We start from the raw sequence: 20849 nt of genomic DNA, 5'->3' as shown, positions 1-20849 counted from the left end.
TAAGGGGCGTTATGGGAAGTGAGCACGGTAACTTCACGGGCAATATCTGTAATATACTTTAGTTTGTTATAATTAAAATTACGTATTAAACAAAGACTATGAGAACCTAATTAAAATTTTCATTTGAAAATTTCCACATATATTTTTATATATTGTGGAATAGAGTTATTTCCTATAAGATTGTTATAATTATGTAATAAATAATGAAATGCTGATAAAATTGTCAACGTCGGTTATGCAACGTGTGACAATTTTCCGTGTTAAAGGCAATTACATCTGTAACAATACACCACTTTACATAAATAACACTTCAATATTTATTGTTCAAACATTCATAACATCACTTATGCATTTATTACTGATTTAACAATGCACATTGCGAAAAAAATTCAATTAACAATAACGCAAAAGGATGCGATATTAACAGAAAAACTGTAATAGCTTCCATTGTCTTCACAAGGATAGCAAGTTTTTATTAAATGTTATAAAATTACTGTTTCCGTGATAAGATGTAATATACCTACTTTTATACATTTAGCGTAGACGTGAAGGCTGATGAGAAAAATTCATGCTTAAACCGCCTGTCATCATTAGGTGAATTGTATCTTTTACAGTGGAAAATGGTTTTCATATCACAAGGTCTAATCTAAATCAAAATAGGTAAACTTTACGTTTAACGATTATTCAAATATCTTGAACCCAATGCTAACCTTTATATGCGTCATTCTGTGGTAATAAAGGTTGGAGCTGGCTGTGAACCTCTTGCCGCAGTGCTGACATTGGTGTGGCTTTTCCCCCGAATGTATCCTTCGGTGGGTGTTTAAACTACTTGATGTACTAAAGCCTTTATTGCAGACCATGCACACGTGAGGTTTTTCACCTAAAATATTTATATATTATTAATTCATAATGTCGTAATAAAATACAGATACATACTAAAGACCGTACTTAAAATGAACGCGTATTTTTAAAAATTTATTTAATTTTGAGACAGCAATCGCCACATATACATAAAGAACTAACTTTTATATTTGATAAGCACTAACCGGTATGCGTTCTCATATGCCTTTTTAACAAGGAGGGTCTGTCAAAAGCTTTTCCACAGACTTCGCACGGCAATAAAGCTCTTTCTGATTTCATTGGTCTTCTTTGAATTTTTGGAGTCATGTCCAACAATTCGTTCGATGATCCCGCCGAGGATGATGCCATTGAGTCACCGGAGACTGATTTATGCTCATCTTCAGGTCCCGATGGCGGTGATATGGGCAATAGAACTCGAGATAGGAGCGACGTGGACAGATCTAAGGGTGAATCTGTAAGGAAAATATATTTTATTATTTCGATTTATTCACATCCAAATATTACGTCTGTTTAATAAACATATTGAAAAAGACATAAAACCACCGAATGACAATCGTTTCTTTGATCCAATTTAAAAATCAAAAACAATTTTATAATAAACGGTTCGATTCAACTTGCTTACATAAAACATAATCAGTTGCCATAAAAGTGTTAACCGAATGACTCAATGGGTGTATTATAGCATTATATTCATCCCATTAAAACTCAACTCCAATCAACTCGAAAAAATTAATGATACACTTAATTGACAACCGTAAATATGTGGGTATTGGAGTCTAGAGATTTTATTGCAAGCAGTTATTCAACTCGATTAAACTCGCTGAAGCTTTTGGGCGATCTCTTGCATTACAAAATATTAACGAAATTTCTAAATTATCGGTGTTAAAGTACAAATCATTGCTTGTAACAACAATTCATTTGGTGAAAATCTGTAGATACGTTTTTAATAAAGAAAACTATTTTATATTTGTTACTGTTCGATGGTTTAATTTATAGGATATTGAACTATTAATCGTAGCAATGTCGGTAGCACTAATATTTTAATTATCTTCGCTTTCAAAATAGATAGCAAATGTAATGAATTGTCCCTTTTCATGATTTGTTGAACGCTATACATGGTATTACAATAAATACTCAAAGATATACATCTCCAAGTATATATTGCTCTTTTCAATCGATTTGAACTAATGTCGACGTAATTTATTTTCACTTAATACACGAGCAACGTAAAGAGGTTGTAAGTAAATTGATGGATTTATTGTCTAGTCCTTAAATAAGTATGCATTCTTTAGAACAAATTGCAATCGAGCTAAAAACGCAATATTAAAATATTATACATACGATGTTTTTATATAATTAAAAAAGGCGGAATCTCCTTGTAAAGACCTAAATAATTTCGCGATGTTTCTGTACCGATATAGTGCTTCCGTTGACAGCTGCAGCATTCGAATAATCGATACGAGAGCGATCGGATCTGCCTTTGATGCAAACGGTGCCGCATTCGTTATCGATCCCAATATAAAGTTTATAGTTGTTTCTGATTCTCATTCATCTCTTAAGTGAGGAATTTAGAGTGAATTCCTTTTGCTCTTTATATTTAAAATTATTGATTTGTTATTTTATGAACTATTCGAACATAAATATCAGTTTGACTTACATCACATTCAAATTTTAAAATATTCTGAGAATTTACGTTTCCTCAATTGAAAGTAACGGAATTAAATGTTTCCTTTTTACATTTTGAATAATATAGGTATGTATACTAATATTTCCTAACATGATAATATATGAAAGTACTGAAGAAATAAGAAGTAATTTTATTACTATTTTTTGTATTATATTGCTATGAATAATTAGGTACTAATAAATTGAGCTTCGTGTCATCGATCGGTTCTTCGGAGATAAAAAAGCAATCACGAAACGCTCACTACCGGCCTGTGAGATGTCGAGCATTGGCTTTGAGGTTCCGCCTCCTACCGACTGATAAAAATGTAATAAGGAAGACCGCCCCCGGTATATTGGAACAATATTTATTTTATCACTTATTATTGCTCATCGGTAGAGAATAAGCCTTGTACATTTAGGTATTAAATGAAACTTGTGCATCATGCAGTTATAAGGCATACTTGATTGAAAACACTAACCTAACGCGGAAGACTTCAATGAGATCTTCCTTCAATAAATTCAATATTAATTTGATATAATTCCGTCGGCTATTCAAGGCTCATCCCGCAGAATGCTACCCGTTATCTGTCGCGTGTACACGCCGCAGTCTCAATCTAGACACTCGTACTATCGTGTGAATACATCCACTTAGCAACCCTTTGAGCTGCCGACCTACCGACTGTAAACCTAAGGGACGAAACATTCTGGCGACTTTTAGTAAATATTCTGTACTTAATATATATTATGATTTAACTGATAGGATAGGGTAAGACCTACTGAACAATTAGCTTAATGCTTCGATGCCCTAAAGAGAAACATTTTTAAACGGAACAAGATGCAAAGATTGAGGAATGTTAATATTTTGTAATGTGTTAAATGTGAAGGTTGATATGTTATTAATTGACACCTTATTTATACGCAATTTAAAAACACGTTTTACTCTCATTTATATGCAAAAGGGCGTGATTTTATTTATATTAAGTGTCTTTTTTGGGTAATACATATTTAATTTAAATATTTTATCAAACCTTAGTTACGTTACTTTTTAATGAATTGTGCTCCTTTAATAAAACCAATCATATTGCATTATGTAGGAGTCACATAGATTATACTTTATGAAGACTGTATGACGAGAAGAGCTTCTAGTAAATTCTTAAAATAATTGCAAATGAGAAAAACGGTATTTTTATAGTCCAATCACTTAATTCATTAATAGCCAATTGTAACCCAATATGAAAGGTATAATTTCCACCATTTTCACGTATCGCCCATACCTTCCAATTACTATGTCGATCGTAAACGTTTTATGTACTCTACTTTCTCTACATTCTAACATAACAACCACCTGTTAATACAGAGTAAACCACTTATAGAACGCATTGAGGTGCTGGACATTACTTTTATACACAGACTCGGAAGATGGAATCAACGGTTTTACTGAATCACAAAAGGACATTTTTGGTTTATTTACTTTGCCTATATATATTTATTATTTTAATTAATATTTTGATTCATTTTGCTATAAAATAAAGAGCTATAATATTACTTGAATGGCCTTCACTAGAAAAATAATAAAAAAATACTACGTAGTCAATTAAGTTGTATCTACTTCACTTGTAACATTCGACGTACCTTCTAAAATTGAATCCATCGTCTGTCGATACAAATTATTTCTCATCCTGACAAAGAAAAGTTCTTCTGGTCTTTCGGGCAAGTAGTAGACCACTAGTTCCGTATGAGGAGATACAGGCTTCACTGCCTCGTAGACAGGCTCACCTTTCACCTTCGTGCACACGAGGTTCACCTGAGAACAATAATACTGATAGACGGCACTCGGAAGCTATATTTTTACTGTCAACAAGAAACATGGTCTGAGTTTGCTGCTTTGATATAAAGGTACTTCTGAGAGAAATACAATTACTGTGAGGGGGTAAAACGTGTGTAAACGCTTATTGTGTTTCGTTTTTATTATAATTTAGAGATTATATTATATGAAATATCGAGAGATAATAAAGTAGTTCTAACCTGAGGTCCATAATTTTCGGAAACCCGTAAGAACCGAACCCAATTGCAATGTCGGACCTGAACTCCCCCCGAGGTGCACACTTCGTCGTAAAGGCCAAACCTATGACGAATCTGAAACAAAGATGAAACAAATTTATCTCTGATTACTTTCCAATTTTGGCTCTGGTGTCCAAAATAAAAATAACAGTTAATTTATTCAATGCTTTTCAATTCCCTTACTATAATTAGCCTGATTTGACTGATACGTAAAATGCTTTGGCGACTAAACATGCAACAATTACTGTAATATTAATGATATAGAAGGAGAATCTTCATTAGTTCAATATCTGACAAAATAAATAGGTATGATTAAAGATTGCGATGAAGATAATCTAATATCTTGTTCACGTATGGACAGGATTAGCATAACTATAAAATTAAAAATAGTGCGTTATCAGAAATGGCACAGCAATGTACATAAAATAGCTGGAAATCATAGATGTAAATTGCATTTAGTTTCTTATCAAACCACAGAATAAAAGGTTTCAATAAAGATAATACGTTCAAGGTTTATTTAATAGCTTTATTTCTCAGTAACCTGGCGTGATCTTTTATCCCGGAATATTTTTTACATTTAGTTAAAAATTATTATTGAATTGAAATCCATAAAGAACAATAATGTTTATTACGATGAATCTTTTAAGTAACATAGATTTTATCCTTAACATTTCAGCGTCCACATTTTTATTCTGCATTGTAAGTTTTTAGCACAATCTGTGCCTATTAGGCATGTGGTGAAGATATCAGTAAGTGTTATCTGCGATAAAGTCAAATTTTGCAAAGAACGTAAAAAAGAAAAAAAATCTTATTTTTATACTAAGCTAAAGAAATCATAGTCATCGTGGGAATTTGTTCTAAACGTGCAATAAATATCACATTCAGGACACCTCAATAAATATGGTTTTGTCGTTTTTTACAAAAAAGCTCATCAATAATGTCTCCTAAGTATGTTAAAAGGTAATAAAAATTACATTTGCATAATTTTAACACCCGTGTTGAGATTTCAACTGCTTGTGTTCGTGATGAATGATTTTGTTGTTCAACACTAGTTCCAAATTTTTTAAACATCTCACCATATGTTAAACCCGAGTTAAAGTATCAAAAAACATAAGACAATTAACTACTCATACATTTGAATAAAATTCTTACAAGAAGGAAATAATTGTAACATTAATAAAACATTCCCTTCCACATTATGCAACGTGACCCAACTATCGATTCAATATCGACTTTTAATCGATCTCCCAAATTGTCTCAATCAAATTTAATTGACGTCGTGAGCGCTTCAAAATAAACCAAGAAAGTTCACACACAGTTAACTTAGATACATTTATAATTTTATATAACATTTTTGCAAAAGGGTTCAATCGCTTAGAAGCAATTGTGTAGAACTAAATTTTCGTGTATTATATCCAACATGAAAAAAAAGCGTATTATAATTTAATGATTGCGTTCTTAAACAGAAGCCCAAATGAACGTCTGAGCCGCAGGCGAACATTACTGACATCCCTGCATGCGGAGAAGGCTTTGCTCGTTTCCAATATACGACGTGGTACGACTCTCTTTACTCTTAATACGAAATGCAAGGTAGTTCAAATTGGGTGTTAGGATTAAAACAGTTGACGATATTTATCTGCGAATCTGTCAAACTGTAAAACAATCGTTGTCAATTGTCAATATCAGCGAAAATACAGTCTCAAGTGGCAGTGAGTTTTGTTCATGATCGGTTCGATTGAGTACGATCGCCTTTCTTCTTTATTTTTTTTATTTATTACTTTTACACAATAGTTGTTCTATTGAAAATATGAAGGTGAAGCAATTTCACAAGCGTGGTATAATTTTCGCGTGACAATGAAAACGGTGCCGGCATGATTGCGGCCGGGGGCGATTATTTGCCGCACTTCCACCAAATTGCTCGGCGCACGCGCATATTTTTAAGAACGTCGAACACTTGTTACTTCTATTGACCGTAAAGTAATGTGGATTACTTACATAGGTTTTTTATGTCGGTAATATTTAAAATAATAAAGATTATAAAGTACTAACAAAACTAAGTGATACACTTAAAGATAATATGGTTATTAGTTATACCGGTTATAATGGTTAAACGCCTTTACAAATTATGAGCTAAATTGCTAGCCTGCTCCTGAAGACATCGATTGTCTTCGAGAAAATGTTCCCGGTTTAGGATGTTTGTTTTTACTATGCATATAATATATTTTATGAAATTTGATGTTTAGAAAACATCAATTTGTCTGCGGATAGAGCACGTGCCCAACAAGAGAGTAATTCAAGCGAGTCGTGAAGGCCGCAGGTACGCAATAATAATACGACATTACGCGCTACGCTCCGTGTACTGTATGGTGCAAGTGGTAGGTGAGCGTTCTGCTGCCCCTTAATGTCCCGTAATGCGAATTATTATGACTTTATTCCACTATTTAAGCTACGTATTTTCAGTCTTAACCTATTAAAAAAATAAATATGAAACTATGTATATATTCATTAATTAGAAAATATTATAAAATGCGAATAGTAATATAAGAAAGAAATAATAAAAATAATCCTTCTTATCACTATTGGACATATTCCTGATACGCGAAGAGCATAGTTTCATTTACCTATCACTTGTGCCACAAAAGTCTCGAAGGCGTCTGCGGCCCGGAGTCGTACAGTCATGATCGAAATTGCATCTCATTTTATCTTCGGCCCACCGGTTGATTGTGATCCAATTGACAGCCTTTGCGATGTGAGTGTACAAAATAATAGATTGCAAATATCAACCCGGAAACTGTTTAATGAGAGGTTTCTATTTTCATCCCATAATAACGGAACCTTGAACTTAAAAGTGTCGGTATGAGACATGAGATACGTATTTATAAACAAACAAATTTCCAGAAGGCTTCTCTAACTGGTAATAACATAATTTGTATATAACACGAATTATCGACCTTGGGCACTTGTTTGTACATTGTTCCAGATGGAACTTTTTGATGGTAATACAGATGGTCATTTGTAATACACTTAATGGTCATGCTCTGCCACTCCCCCTCCAGTACTGCACGTGGTATACCGAAGCGTGACGTCACGCTCAATATTGCACGCAAAAGGCGTGAAATTACACTTGTTTGTTATTCAATTAATTAGCAATTCACCTGTTACCATGAAATTGATACGGTAATGCACATGTAATTAGTTGTGATTGTGATTCTCAATGGTATCCGCCCACTATACTTTAGTTCAGGAAACAGACGCATTTCTATTTTAATTAACTTACAATAAAAAGCGAAGATAATTATTTTCTGTGACTGGTTAAACGGTTAAACAGGAGCAATAATATGATCTTGTCTATGCGACATCACAAGTCCATGGTGTTGTTCGAATACTATTTTAAAAAAAGTGCTTCCATATTTATTATTGATGCCTCACTTTTCAAAGGTGATTTCTACCACACATTCCTATCACGGTTAGAATTAAGATTTAAATTGTGATTTTATCACCTATATCAACCAAAAACTATGAAATTACGTTATGTGCCAAATGGTGCCTCTTGGCCCCCGTCCTGTACCTTCGTTAAGACCTTTCAATTCTTAAGATAAATTAATCTTGTAATTATTTCAAACATTTCTTGATTTAAGAAGACATTTATTTGTAAAAGTGACGAACATTATGTTAACATTGTAATAATCAAAAAGCACGCTTTGAAGGCGACGCGTGGTACTCCTTATTATCTTCCCTATGTACACTATAATATAAATATGAATTACTGGTTTTTCTGTATGTTTCGTTAAAGACAAATTGCTGTGAATAACATTAGTAATTAAAATGTTACTACGTTTACTTTGAATAATGTACTAATATTACGAAAGTAGTGTGAAAATGTTTGCTACTATATTATGAGCATGGTACCACACGATAGGGCGTGCAAAAAGTACTCGACCGGGCGGCAGACGAAAACTTCCACAATCAACCTGTCACATTTTTAATCAAGGACTTGGCGCATTCTATCGCTTTTTTACTTAAATGCTTTTCTGACGTAATAATTGGTCTAAATAACAGGGTTAAAGAATTCGCGATACACAGAGGCAATTCGGTAAGCGGGACTAAGCTAGCATTTCATTTTCTCGTCTGCTTTTTTCTTACAATTTCATCTTACGGCTTCCTTGAAAACAATGAAATGTTAATCCAATATAAGTTAGTCGAAAGAAAATATTAGTCGTACACTGTAACGAAGCAAGTACTACAGTAGATGAGGCTCGTTATTTCGATAAATTAAAACATTAAATGAATTTAACAAATTGCATAACGACCAAAAGGTACCACGAGATATCCATGGAATTCAATTAGGAGTTTTATTACATTGAGAGTAAATACAAAAACATGTTCCAATCTCGTTGAGATGGGGCATAAAAAGACTTAATTTATCCACCATGTCTGATCAATTATGCTGTACGACACGATTGTATTATCCGGTTTTACATACATTACTGGTTTTCAATGTTGTATCGGTGGCGTTGATACTTAAGTTCTAGTCAGTGATGCAGAATGACGAAAGCCATAATTCTATATTGTCCATGAAAATGAAATGCGTATCTACGCGTTGTTATAACAAATACAAATACTTTTATTTTAGTCGATATTAAAGACAGGTACTTTAAAACCCGGACTTTGAAACCGGAATTGCTAATAACTGGGAAGCTTTTAATAAAAAATTTAGGTTGAGTTTCTAGTAAAAGTGCTGCATATTAAAAGTCGACTCGTTCATTATATTCACAGGAGCGCTCTTTGAAGCACCTTAATTTTCTCGTCGAATAAATCACTTGCAATCAATTTTAATTCATATCGAGACAGTAATAATTAAGAGGGCACATAAAGATAATCTATCGAATTAAACCATGCACTAGTTACCTGTGTTTAAGAGATAAATGAGTATTGCCAGCTAAGAAACGAATTAGCATTCCGGCCTTTACCGTTAGCCGCTACAAATTCTTTGCCGCACTTATTAATAAGCAAATCTGCTAGACTACTTCAAAAGTACCTGAGGCTGAAGTCATATTTAATTTTCATGATTTAAAGGATATGTGAATCTCTTATCGTTGCAATTAAAATCATCGTTCGATTTATATGCAATATAAATATTTTATGGATATTGCTTTTATATAATTATTCATGCAAAAGTAATATTTTCTATCAGATTTACTCACTCCTGTGAAGTATATCGTATATTGAACAGGTCACTTGGCTCCATAGATTCCTATAATGCCTATAATGACGCAAAAAATGTATTTTCTATTAATCTGTGGTGTCCAGCCACTTCACGATTAGGTAAAGAAACATTGTAAAAAACGTTTAAAATGATTAGACCACAATCATGTGTTTTATCAACAAAATGAATGATGTCGGTGGAAATCAAATAGTATTTTATAAAAATAAGGCATAAAATAAACGAGCTGAGAAAAAAAGTAATAAATCGATGCGAGCGGTACGTTTGCTCTCACGTTTAACAAATTAATGAACGATTAAGCTACTGATTTTAGTAGTCAGGAATATTCGATGGGATTTTAATGAGGTGCAACAAATTTTATAAACACTGACAAGGGTAATACGCAAACGTAATTTGTTTAGGTAAGGCCGGGTTGTGTTGCCGTTTTTTATAAGCAAAAGCTAAATCAACAATAATTTTAAGCCATCATCATATCTTAAAAATAAATGTTCACCCGTAGAAGCAGATATGTTGTTAATTTTTGTCCTTATCACTCTCTTGTCACTTTATAATGTGATGAAGGAGCAAATATGACAATTTATCACCATTTCACAGTCAGAGTTGATTTTTTTTTTATAACTTTATTTATTCTATTACGACACAGTGAACCTATGTTAGTATATAAAGAAAAAAATACTCTGAAGAAGTCATAAGATAACTCTAATAGTAACAATTAATAACTGTTCACTCGAGATAAAGATGTAAAGCAAATAAATCGGTTTATTTAAATCGTCTTATCATTTTTGATAATTTAACTTGCTCTGATGCTAATGACAATGGTCCATTCAATTAAATTAAACTTACACAACTTTCAGCTTTTTTTAAATAAAGATACTGTATTTTATATGACGATCACTTAAATAGATAAAACAAGTATCACAGGAAACGTAAAAATGTCATTCGTCTCGATATTAATTACTTTATACTAAAACTTGAAAAAAATGCGCCTTTAACATTGCGCGCATAATTATCCAGCAATAATTTAGAAAATCAAATGTAACATATTAAATACTTATTTATTCCAATTATAATATTAGAAACACAAATTAAAACATTAGATGCGATAATTACCTTACCCTTAGCTTTTAATAAAAATAAGAAGTGAATATACATCACTCCTATACAATGTCTAGTCGACAAGTTGAAAATGGAACAAAATAGAGATACTACTCTTAAAATTATGTGCGATAGCTCATTGGATCCGGAATGACGTCTAGAAAAATGTGCTAAAAGCGTGTATTAGCACATAAAAAATTGCAAAAGTTATAGACCATTAAAGATGAAAAAATAATGGCATTTAGTTTTTTGCCAATATTTAATAAACTATTAATATTTAAGAAATTTCAAATAAAGATTCTGAAAGAAGAGGAAATTTCTAATAAAAAACTCTTGACTCCCAGAACTCTATCTCCATTATTTATAATGTTAATTTAACGCTGAAAATAGGTCTGCGGGTGACATTTTTAGGATTCGCGCGTGGCGTCAAAAGCGACTACGGCACATTCATTAATTTATTTAAGGTATTGAATATTTTTTTTTAAATTTGAAAAAATTATGGTGTGTTCTGAACACTATAATTAATTTATTCCCGTTGAAAATTTTACTTAAAGTTAATTTTTCAACAAGTTAAATAATTGTTAACTAACGAAATTTTCTCGAACGACCGTCTTAATTGTAAGTGAAAAAAAATGTTTAAATAATGGTCGTAAAAATATTTCGCTTCGTAGAGCCTTTCTTACATACATACTTAACAAGATCGTGCCATAAAAGTTAAAAAAATATTTATACTTTGTTTATAACAATTTTTTTACTTAAACAAAAACTTAAAAATCCATGTAATGATGTTAAAAAAAAAAAAATTTTTCTAAATCATCATATAATCGTTTTTTTATTAATACAAGATATTTATTGATTTGCAAAAAAAAAAATTCCCGCCATTTGTTGATAAATTTTTTTTTAACAAATTGATTAAATCAATATTTTAAAAAAAAAAATTAACACAACTTTATTACATTAAAAATTTTATGATTTTTAAAAAAAATTTTTTTCCTTAATAACAATTTTTAATTGTTTATAATCGTTTTTTTTAATTTTCTATTGTTTAAATAATTAGTTAAGAAATTTTTTTTTTCCTAAAAATCATAATTGACAGTCTTCTATAAAGTAACAGAAAAAAAATTTTTTTTAATCAACAATTCTATTGTTTATTAACTTACGAATTTGTTATAAACAAATATTCAACTTTTGTTTATTTTTTTTCTAAAACTTCTAAAATTAACAAAAACAACCATATATAACAAAGTATAGAAAAAATTTTTTTGTAAATTTTTTGATTATCATGAATATTACTTTTATTTAAAATTAAAAAATTTTCAAAAAAATTTTTTCTATACTTTGTTATATATGGTTGTTTTTGTTAATTTTAGAAGTTTTAGAAAAAAAATAAACAAAACTTGAATATTTGTTTATAACAAATTCGTAAGTTAATAAACAATAGAATTGTTGATTAAAAAATTTTTTTTTTCTGTTACTTTATAGAAGACTGTCAATTATGATTTTTAGGAAAAAAAAATTTCTTAACTAATTATTTAAACAATAGAAAATTAAAAAAAACGATTATAAACAATTAAAAATTGTTATTAAGGAAAAATTTTTTTTTTAAAAATCATAAAATTTTTAATGTAATAAAGTTGTGTTTAATTTTTTTTTTAAAATATTGATTTAATCAATTTGGTAAAAAAAAATTTATCAACAAATGGCGGGAATTTTTTTTTTTGCAAATCAATAAATATCTTGTATTAATAAAAAAACGATTATATGATGATTTAGAAAAATTTTTTTTTTTTTAACATCATTACATGGATTTTTAAGTTTTTGTTTAAGTAAAAAAATTGTTATAAACAAAGTATAAATATTTTTTTAACTTTTATGGCACGATCTTGTTAAGTAGGTATGTAAGAAAGGCTCTACGAAGCGAAATATTTTTACGACCATTATTTAAATATTTTTTTTCACTTACAATTAAGACGGTCGTTCGAGAAAATTTCGTTAGCTAACAATTATTTAACTTGTTGAAAAATTAACTTTAAGTAAAATTTTCAACGGGAATAAATTAATTATAGTGTTCAGAACACACCATAATTTTTTCAAATTTAAAAAAAAATATTCAATACCTTAAATAAATTAATTAATGTGCCGTAGTCGCTTTTGATGCCACGCGCGAATCCTAAAAATGTCACCCGCAGACCTATTTTCAGCGTTAAATTAACATTATAAATAATGGAGATAGAGTTCTGGAAGTCAGGAGTTTTTTATTAGAAATTTCCTCCTCTTTCAGAATCTTTATTTGAAATTTCTTAAATATTAATAGTTTATTAAATATTGGCAAAAAACTAAATGCCATTATTTTTTCATCTTTAATGGTCTATAACTTTTGCAATTTTTTATGTGCTAATACACGCTTTTAGCACATTTTTCTAGACGTCATTCCGGATCCAATGAGCTATCACACATAATTTTAAGAGTAGTATCTCTATTTTGTTCCATTTTCAACTTGTCGACTAGACTAAAACTTACAAAATTGATATTTGCCATCGTTAAATATGCACTTTGATAATAGCCCACTAAACCAGCTACAATTGACGTGTGCAATCTTTCTAGATACTTTCTGCTATTACCAGGGATTTAAAATATTATCACCATGTACTTCCATCTCTACGAAAACCGAAATTTAACGCGACCGCGTAATTGTACTTAAGTACCTAAATAATGTCTTACAAAATGTTACATTTTTATATGAAGTTAAAACGTTTTTACCCTAACCTTTAATTCAAATAATATTTTAATCATAAATTATGAGCTCATCATAATATTATAATCCATACCACATTTAGTCTGAACTAATTTGAATAAATTTTTTAGATGCCCCCTCTTCACGTATCAGCGCGATGTCTGCTCTCAGACAGCAGAGAGCTTCTCAAAGTACAAAGCCTACAGCGAGTTAGCGTCGTCTTAAGAGTTCTGAGTGTTTGTAGGCACTATTTTGTTGAAAGAGTAGTTTTTACTAGATGAAATAGTACACGTGCTGCATCTAAAATAATTCTCATCTGTATGTAGATGACCTTCCAATATTCAAAATCAATTGATTGACTGATTGACTACTATTAATTTCACTAATTTTTATTACTAATTGGATAATATTAGTGAATGGAGTATTAGCCCAATTACCATGGCCAGTGAATCGTATATCAAAGAATAAACCAAAGTCGACCACTTTACCCTAACTTACTATTGATGGTACCGTCATCGCATATCACAGAAGGCAGTCCCAAATGAATGAACTGAGCAGAGGGATCATTTATGCATCTCACTCAAAAAATCTGTTCTATTCTCCCAATCTAGCCTACAAAATATATGTTGGTATAAGATTTATATTTGGACTTCATAAATTTAAACATATACCAGAGTTCCGAAGAGCTCTGGTCAGGCATACAGTTAGGCATTCTGATAAACAATAAACTACAAGCTCCCTTCTTATCAGAATGTCAAATCATAAAATGACTGCTTCACGAATGATTTGAGCGCGACCGCCGCTGCAAAAACCGCTGTGTGAGTTCGAAAAGTGAGTTACAGAATCGCAGGGCTGATCTTAATTTTTTCATTTTTGCAAGTTGGCTTAACTTATAATAAATAGGTATTTCATGTGTCTTGACAATGAACATGAATAGTAAATAAAATATTAAATGTCAAGTAGCAATGCGGTGAAATATGAGTGAGTAATTTGCGGTGGCTCTTACTGAGGTTACACTGCGGATAGAACTTGTTTAGAATAAACCTAATATTATATAAATAAATTATTAAAATATCTTCAATTTAAGAAAACATATAAATTATTATTGAGATCACTGTCATTTATACTTACTGGTATCAAAGCGTGGTTCATTGATTGGAATTAATTTCAATTTAATTATTTTTTTTTATTTTAAGAACGTTCAGAATAACGCTGATTAATTTTTAATTAATTCATAAAAATCCTTAACAGCCCACTTAATCAGAGCGTGTTTATTCTATTAGCCGCCGATCTTAAGTTCACATACAAATAAATTTAAATAAGACATATTTACGGTAAAGTAATTATACCAGAACATAATTATTCATCATCGACCAGACAGATCTGATTGAAATCAAATAAATTACGAAATTTATGTTTCAACTTGAAGTATTTACTGTCTTTAATACGAGCAAAGCAAATAAATAGAAATACGTACGTAAAAAGCCGCTACGTACTAGAGATTTTATGTAATTAAACATTGCTAATATTTTATTGGAGAAACAACCGTTAAGATATAATAGACATTTTTATCTGGTTTGGTTTGAGCGTCAATTGACAAAGTCCCACATTCATTAACGGCTTCCCTTCCGGTGTTGAGATGTCGTCGAAAGTCATGCCCCTTAATTGCATTATTAATATTCTAATGATTCATTTTATTAAGTGCTATTCTATATAAATAAGTTATTCAACTTGTTATTGTTTATGCACCTCATACAGTACAACATGTCTCTTAATGTTCTGTTGTGTTTGAGCCAAGCGCCGCCCAATAGGTGGCTAATGCATTCGACCTTAACTTATCCACAAGTGTTAACTTTTGAACTATGCTCTTAATATCCGACAACAAATCACTAAGCATTTCCATTACCCATCGTCCGGCAGTCACGACAACTTTTATTAGCATTACCGTCTATCTATCAAAACATTCTTGTTCCATTACTGGATCAAAATGAAAGGTGAATGTTTAAGATCAAATAATTCAGCGTCAGTGGTCGTACAATTTGAAAAACTCGTTCCATTGATTGATTAAGAAGTAGTAGTGTGGTGAACGCATTCGTTTATAAATACCTGCGATGCGGCAGATGTTAAGTAGCGAAGTAATCACCTATTTGAATTACTTTACATCAATATCAGAAATACAAATCATACTTACATAACAAAAGATAATGTGTAACGATAATAATTTAGGACTAGGACTATTAATGTACCATTTGAATTTTATGAGTCACACTTGTGATATAAATATTAAGAGCTAATTCTAGCTAATTTAGATGTGAAGAATTTAAATATATGAATGAAATTGCATCTCATTATGTTGTTTCCGATAACATTGATAAAGCTTGCCTAACGTGATGCTCGATCGCGTTTCCTCCATAGTGTCTGGGAACCAGAATTTCGTCAGCTCGCAGCGGACGTCCTGTCGTTTTCAAAAAAATTTGCATAATCAATACGAATATTTAATCTCGTTCTGCATTTGATTTGCCTACTTTATTAAGAAAGTGAAAATAGTGTGGAATCATCAATGAAGTTGTAGGTTAACGACCAGAAGTCGACTGTGAGAACGGAGCACAATTGAACTTCATGTGTTCGCAGTAGGTATTTAATGATTGAACAAATCTACATAAATCAATGGTCAGTCACGTATATTAAGTTCAATATCATACTATATATTTTATGCGTGAAGATTGTCTAGTTATAAAAGAACAGTTGATCTACTTGTCGACATTCACGTACCTGCTACCTAATCAATTAAAGCCGCAAAAACTAACATTCCTTCATCATGTTCTCATGTTAACGCACCAATGCTCATACAGCGATAGGTATTTGACAATTGATATCAAACTGATCGTAATTTAAGCCGTCACGGTCAACTTGTGACTTTTCTATTCCCATGATACTCAATACTGATATTCTATAGTAAAATGATTCCGAATAGTCTTACACCAAAGCTATAACATGGGATACCTTCGCTGATAAGCAAGCAACTATAACCAATCTGGTGAACTTTCATAAATTTAAACCTTTAAAAGTAAAAAATATGGAAGCACTGGTCACGATAATGTTATCATTATTACATAATTCTTATTACTTTATTTATTATTTTTATAGTTAAGAAATTTAGTTAGTGTGTTCATAGAGCAAATAATATTATCATTATTCTATCGTTGACGTATTGATAATAATCACTAATAAAAAACTACGAAAACATTCTCATTCTCATCAAATTACAACGCATTAGTGAAACCATTTTCGAGCATTAGTTATAGTTTTTTTTAACCAAATGTCGAGTCTCTTGGCCATTGATGATTTGTTGATGATTCTTTTGTCAGGTAACAAAATGTGGGCTTTTCAAATTTGCACCGGTCTGATTGTAGTTTTTACGGTTTATCGCAATTTGACTAATGACGCATATGATGGAGTGTTTCCGGTCTTTGGTTCCGTTACTTATTGGTCCTTGTTGTATGCGTCCTCTGGAACAGACTTTTATTACTGAAGTTAATACTGTTTAATTATTTATTTTAGGCGTATTTGTCTGAATTTGAGCAATACACGTGATCAACCGAATGGCAGAGGCGCTAAACAGGAAAATAGAGATAATTAAAGAGCAATTTACTTGTTTTAAATGTTAATTAATATCAGACACGTTTGGAATTTATAATTTTTCACTTAAAAAAGCTAAGTTACGAATGTTTCATGGTTGCGGTACTACGAACTTAATCGAAAGGAATATCTCAGCGTATTTATGAAATACACCTGGTACTCCAGTTATTTCATTGCTAACTTGTAACAAATCAAACCAACAAATTGGTTTCCAACAAATAATTATATTTTATTACCTCGCCCTCTCGTTCAGATAACAGTCAAGTAACAATAATTTTCACAGTAACTAGTCTCACCACGACTTACCGGCTGAGATTCTGTCAAGAGTTAAATAAATAACGAATTGAAAGCGAGCCTTCATCATTTACATTTTCATGCTGCGGTTGGAAAAGACGATCTCTTGTTATAATAGATAGAACAGAAGTGTTTTTTTAGTTTAAATGATTATTGTTTAAAACTTAGCTTTCTTTGTACAGTTAGGAACAATAGGTAATCACGACAGAAAGGAGACTCCAGGAGGTTATTGTATTTGGTCGATTATATTGATACCAATTAATTCGATTGAATCGACTAACAAGGTACCATCTGTTTTCAATTAATTAACGTGCTATCGTGATCACCTAATGGTATTAGGCGCTTTTGTTATCATTATATAAATTCGATATTAATCGATTGTTGTAATCGGACAAAAGATAGATTAATCGTTTTGCTTTATCATCAAAATATAGCTGCTATACTCTTTTAATCCTTATCATCGTACTAATAAAACAAAGTTATATGATTTCCGGTCCTAACCTTAAAGTGCCCTTAGTATTAAGGTTGGTTTTGATATTTCTTTCGAAAGCTTAGGCAAACAATATTTAGCTTAATCTCTAATCACTACTCGTAAATTATAGATTAATAATTTAATTAATATTCAGTCTAAAGGTAACGAGATTAGCAACGATCAAATTCTGATGGTTTCATAAAATAATATTGCCTTTATCAAAGATACCGCAAGTGACCATTACATTTGATATTTTATTTCTTTCAATACGGTTCAAGTATAGATAAGCCTCCTTCCATTTGTTATCCATTTATGGCTTAGATAATATAAGTTTGAATATTATTAACGATTTACATGCGCTTATCACATCATATACTGTGTACATGTACTGTTTTTATGATACCGATATATATGAGGATATAAGATTTTCAATGGCAAGACTCTGTAGGATATGCAGTCCAAACTGATGTTTCGTAAATTACTAATTTTAAATAAGAAATAACGTTATCCTACTTATTATGTTTCGCTTGCAAAACTATTATCGAATTTGATAAAGCATTCAGCAGCTATAAAGTTATTAAAAATGATTAAATAAAGAAATAGAATATAAGGCGATTTATGTATGTATGATAGCATACAGCTACGAAGGCGGCTTGCCTTTATGTGATTATTTTGCTACTATAAAGATAAATGATGGAACTGCGTTGGCAACACCCGAGTAATATTTGAATGTTTTTTATTAATGGATTTAACATATTAATTAATTATCATTGTATTTATGGACAAAGTTTAATTTGATAAACGGGATTAAAGATTTTTGGCATTCATGAGTCACAATAAATTATTATCATTAGCATTGTGTTTAGATAATAATAAATATATTTATCTTTTGTACAATGTAAAATATAGTCATTTTCAACAAATTTCACAATATTAATTTAATTTTGAAATAATTACAGATTTATTTTAGCCAAATTTTTTTGATAGTGAAAGTATTATCTCAAATTAGTCTAAATATTGAATATTTTAATAATCACTTAGTACAATTTATAATAATATTAACGAGGGCACTTTTCACCAACCCGACGGCTTAGAAGAAGCTGATCGGGTTTACTTCCTACAAAAGACAAGACAATATGGCGATAAAAAAATCTTTTCCAAGTTCTTCTTGCAAGTTCATCGGCCAAGGAAAAACTCATGTGACGCAATCCAGTGAAACACAATTATCTCATGAATGAACTTTCGCTTTTGTTGAACCACTGTTCTCTCTAATGTGGTAACTTATTCGCTTTTTACCTCGTATTGTTTAGCTCCAGCTTGGCCAAGCCGGAAACCTTACTGGTACTACCGGCCAGTGACAATGTGAAAGTATTCTTAAAGAAGTTTGTAAAAATTAAAATTTATTTTTAAGAAATATATATACCAATATGTATGTTTATGAGAATGTATGTTTTTTTTTCCGCTGGCGCAACGACCCAATGTCTAAGTCTTAGCCTCTGACACAAGACAACGCCACTTTCAACGATCTTGCGCTGCTTTTTGCCAATCGGCCACTTGGAGCTCGTATAAGTCCGTCTCCGCGGCGTCCTTTCAGCGGGATCTGGGCCAGCCGATGAGCCAACGGCCCATAGGTAGTCTCTCTACCAACGCTAACGAATTTTACCGATGTTGAGCTCAATAATATTCCGGATAACGTGGTATACTGCTTAGACATCATTGACGTCAAAGGACTTCTAAGTTTGCAGTATCCAATTAGTAGCTAAAAATCAACTCCAAAGTGAAACCCTTTAAATTATTACATTTAGTATTGTTTAGAATTGTTGCTGTAATGCTGTGTTATAATCTTTGTAATGAAATAATTTTAGAAAATATATGGCACATTCTTTTGTTTACGAGACAAAGCGAAGAAAACGTGTGAACACATTAGAGAGGTATTATCTCGGGCTCAGTTACACACGAAATTAAGTAATTATCGTACGATGACATATCACCAAACTGGCATTATCTATCTATATATTAGGTGGCAACAGAACAAATACAATAGAAAAATACTAATTTGGACAAATTTAGTTATAAACTTGGTTCTACATCGCGGACTATTACAATAAAGTTTAGATTAAGAGATGAGTTATTCTCTCGTTCTATATAAACAGTTCATTCCAATAAAAGCAATAAATCAATGTGTCTGTTATAGATGGATCTCTCCTAATCACACTCTCACAATTATTCATAAACATTATGCGCTCGTGATTCATGTATTAGAGTTACAACTTACGAACTGTAATTATTGACCGTAGGTGTGGCGAACGGGGTTTTAATTATTGCATTATTATTTTTAACTTAGAGAGCAATTAGAAAATTACCAATTTAATTCCTTTTAAACCGATTTATTACAACGCTACCTTACTGAGTATGTATTGTAATCTTAAGGAGAAATAGTTATGTGGAATACTGACTGACAAATTTGTAGCTGGATGTGATCACACCCTACTTATTCAAGGGACAAGGGAAGGAGACGAGACTTGAAGAACAAACTGAATAGTGTCGTGCACCGATTAAACCGCTGCTAAAACTGTAGTAAAAGATACGTTTAGCAATAAAAGGTGTGACATCTCAAAACTAGCACAAGAAATATACACGTTGTACCTATAATCCAAACAATAACTAGAACCAGAATTATTGTTAATAACCACCTGGCTTAGAAGTCGACCTGCTAAGTTTGAATGCTCTGTGGTATTATTATAAATAGCCGTTGTCAAAACATCTCAGACAATTGTAATTAGCCTCTTGTATGGAACAAAGCT

At 31.3% G+C, this 20849-nt stretch overlaps 1 protein-coding gene across 1 annotated transcript in view; it reads right to left on the bottom strand.

The window, feature by feature from the left end:
• Positions 1-20849, bottom strand: part of LOC125051238 (zinc finger protein 177-like) — a 31924-nt gene that overhangs the window by 8334 nt on the left and 2741 nt on the right. Inside the window, exons 2-5 of the mRNA XM_047651452.1 lie at positions 4552-4662; positions 4159-4330; positions 1047-1313; positions 711-880 (exon numbers count right to left, since the gene is read on the bottom strand). Coding sequence (XP_047507408.1) covers positions 711-880; positions 1047-1313; positions 4159-4330; positions 4552-4662 — 720 coding nt within the window. The remainder of the gene's footprint in view (positions 1-710; positions 881-1046; positions 1314-4158; positions 4331-4551; positions 4663-20849) is intronic.

This window comes from Pieris napi, chromosome 7 (genome assembly GCF_905475465.1).
Source record: "Pieris napi chromosome 7, ilPieNapi1.2, whole genome shotgun sequence".
NCBI classification, from domain to species: domain Eukaryota; kingdom Metazoa; phylum Arthropoda; class Insecta; order Lepidoptera; family Pieridae; genus Pieris; species Pieris napi.
This window is presented reverse-complemented; position numbering and strand designations above follow the sequence as displayed.